The sequence below is a fragment of the Sinocyclocheilus rhinocerous genome, unplaced genomic scaffold (assembly GCF_001515625.1).
Source record: "Sinocyclocheilus rhinocerous isolate Xijiao unplaced genomic scaffold, SAMN03320098_v1.1 scaffold161, whole genome shotgun sequence".
In the NCBI taxonomy this organism is placed as follows: Eukaryota; Metazoa; Chordata; class Actinopteri; order Cypriniformes; family Cyprinidae; genus Sinocyclocheilus; species Sinocyclocheilus rhinocerous.
Genome location: NW_015627226.1, coordinates 40,439 through 42,347, shown reverse-complemented (window position 1 = coordinate 42,347; position 1,909 = coordinate 40,439). Strand labels below are relative to the sequence as shown.

The 1,909-nt window shown below is 41.6% G+C and overlaps 1 protein-coding gene across 4 annotated transcripts in view; it reads right to left on the bottom strand.

Moving 5' to 3' along the window:
• LOC107721956 (cdc42-interacting protein 4 homolog) overlaps positions 1–1,909 on the bottom strand; it is a 13,256-nt gene that overhangs the window by 5,870 nt on the left and 5,477 nt on the right. For all 4 annotated transcript variants that reach the window (XM_016530188.1, XM_016530203.1, XM_016530210.1 and 1 more), the window contains 3 exons: positions 556–660; positions 344–472; positions 106–252 (listed from right to left, as the gene is read on the bottom strand). In XM_016530188.1, the coding sequence (XP_016385674.1) occupies positions 106–252; positions 344–472; positions 556–660 (381 nt within the window). The remainder of the gene's footprint in view (positions 1–105; positions 253–343; positions 473–555; positions 661–1,909) is intronic.

Here is a 1,909-nt window from a genome sequence, read left to right as displayed (position 1 = left end):
TGTGTGTGAGTATGTGTGTGTGTGTGTGTGTGTGTGTGTGAGTATGTGTGTGTGTGTGTGTGTGTGTGTGTGAGTATGTGTGTGTGTGTGTGTGTGTATACACACTTGTTTCTCATTGATGTTCCTCCCGGTGGAGCTGATGGCGTCCAAACACTTGATGATGTTGGGCAGGACGTTCTTCTCTGTTTCAGAGAACTGCACGTAACCGTCGGCTAACAATCTGATGCGCCGCTCCTCCATTTCCTGCAGCTTCTGTGAGCGACAGACAGACAGACAGGAAGTGGAGCTCATAATATTCCAGTCAGGCTGATGATCTCGCTGATGAAAGCAGACCATGACGCACCTTATACACAGACAGGATCTCTGAGTGGTAGAAGTTGTTCTGTTCCTTGTTGTATTTCTGCAGCTGTGAAGCGTAATCGTTCTTACACTCGTCGGCTAAGTGCACGCGGAGGTGAGTGTGCTGTTTGGCCTAAACACACACACGCACACACACACAGCGTCTGTTACCCATGATGCATGAAGTGTAAGTATGCGTGTTGAAGGAGTCTGTACCTTCTCCATGTCTGCTTTCGTGGCGTTTGCATCCAGCTGGACTTTCTCTGTCTGCTGATTGGCCTTCTCTGCTTCTCTCCATTCCTTCTCAAAACGCTTCTTACTCTGGATGGAACGCAATCAATAGAAATGAGCATAAATTAGCTTTAGCTATTGATCCACAGTACACTGTAACTGTTTCAAATGTGTTGCCCTCTTTATTACTTCAAACGTATATAAACAATAAGAAAAGTCCATCAGTCATGATCAGATCAGGTGCTGTGATGGATGCGGTTGTGTTTTTGTGTATCCAGTCTGAATTACAGTTTTTAACATTATTAGAAAATTTAAATGAAAACATTCTTGTTGACTGAACCCTAACATGATTAGAAAAACTAAAATACATTTCCATGACTCAAAATGAACTAAAATAAAATACAAATGTGCAAAAAATGAGTTTGATCCAGAGTATACTGTAAAAGTCTTAAATGTTACAGTTCACTTCATTAACACGTATAAATGATAAGAAATCAATCGATCAGTTACTCATGATTGTTGCATATCATATTAAATGCTGTGTTGTGCATGTTTGTGCATGTGCATGTTTTATATTTGGCTACATTTTAAACTAAACAATTTTTATGACTCCTAATTGAACTAAATTAAAATAAAAAGGAGCATAAATTAATTAGTTTTAGTTTTTCCATCCAAATTATATTGCAAATATTTCAATAACCTATTATTTTCATAACCTGTCTTCATACCGTTAAACATACTTAACTGACATAATTCAACTTAAAAATAATAAATACTACCGCAAAACCAGTGATTGTCAGGATCATGGACTGTCTGTGTCATGTTTTGCCCCTGTTTCTGTTTCTTTATTTGGTCCTTCCTGTTTCCATTAGGTTCCCTTATTAGTTCATCATTTGTTTCCAGCTGTGTTTAGTTAATTATCCTCATTTCCCTGTGTACTTAAGTTTGTGGATTATCCCGTGTTTTCGTCATTAAAGACTGTGAATGCTACTCCGTGTCTCCTATGTTCTTCCCACAACAGCGTGACGTGACAGAAGACCTGACCAAGTACAGTTGTTTCCGTTTTTTCCTCAGTGTTTTCTTTTGTTCCTGTTGTTTCTATGGATCCCCTCCTTCGCCCCGAATTCCTCCTCCTCCTGCTGGAGCAGGGGGAGCGCTCGCTCGAGGACCATACCAGACTGTTTCTGGCCCTCGCCGAACTTTCCAGCTACCCGGACGACGCGCTCTGCGCGTTCTATGATGCTAGCCTGAACACCGCGAGCAGAGCGCCATCGTCCGAAGATGGTCTTCGAGCAGAATTCGCTGCCTTCGTGGAGTGGACTCTGGCGAGAAACGGATC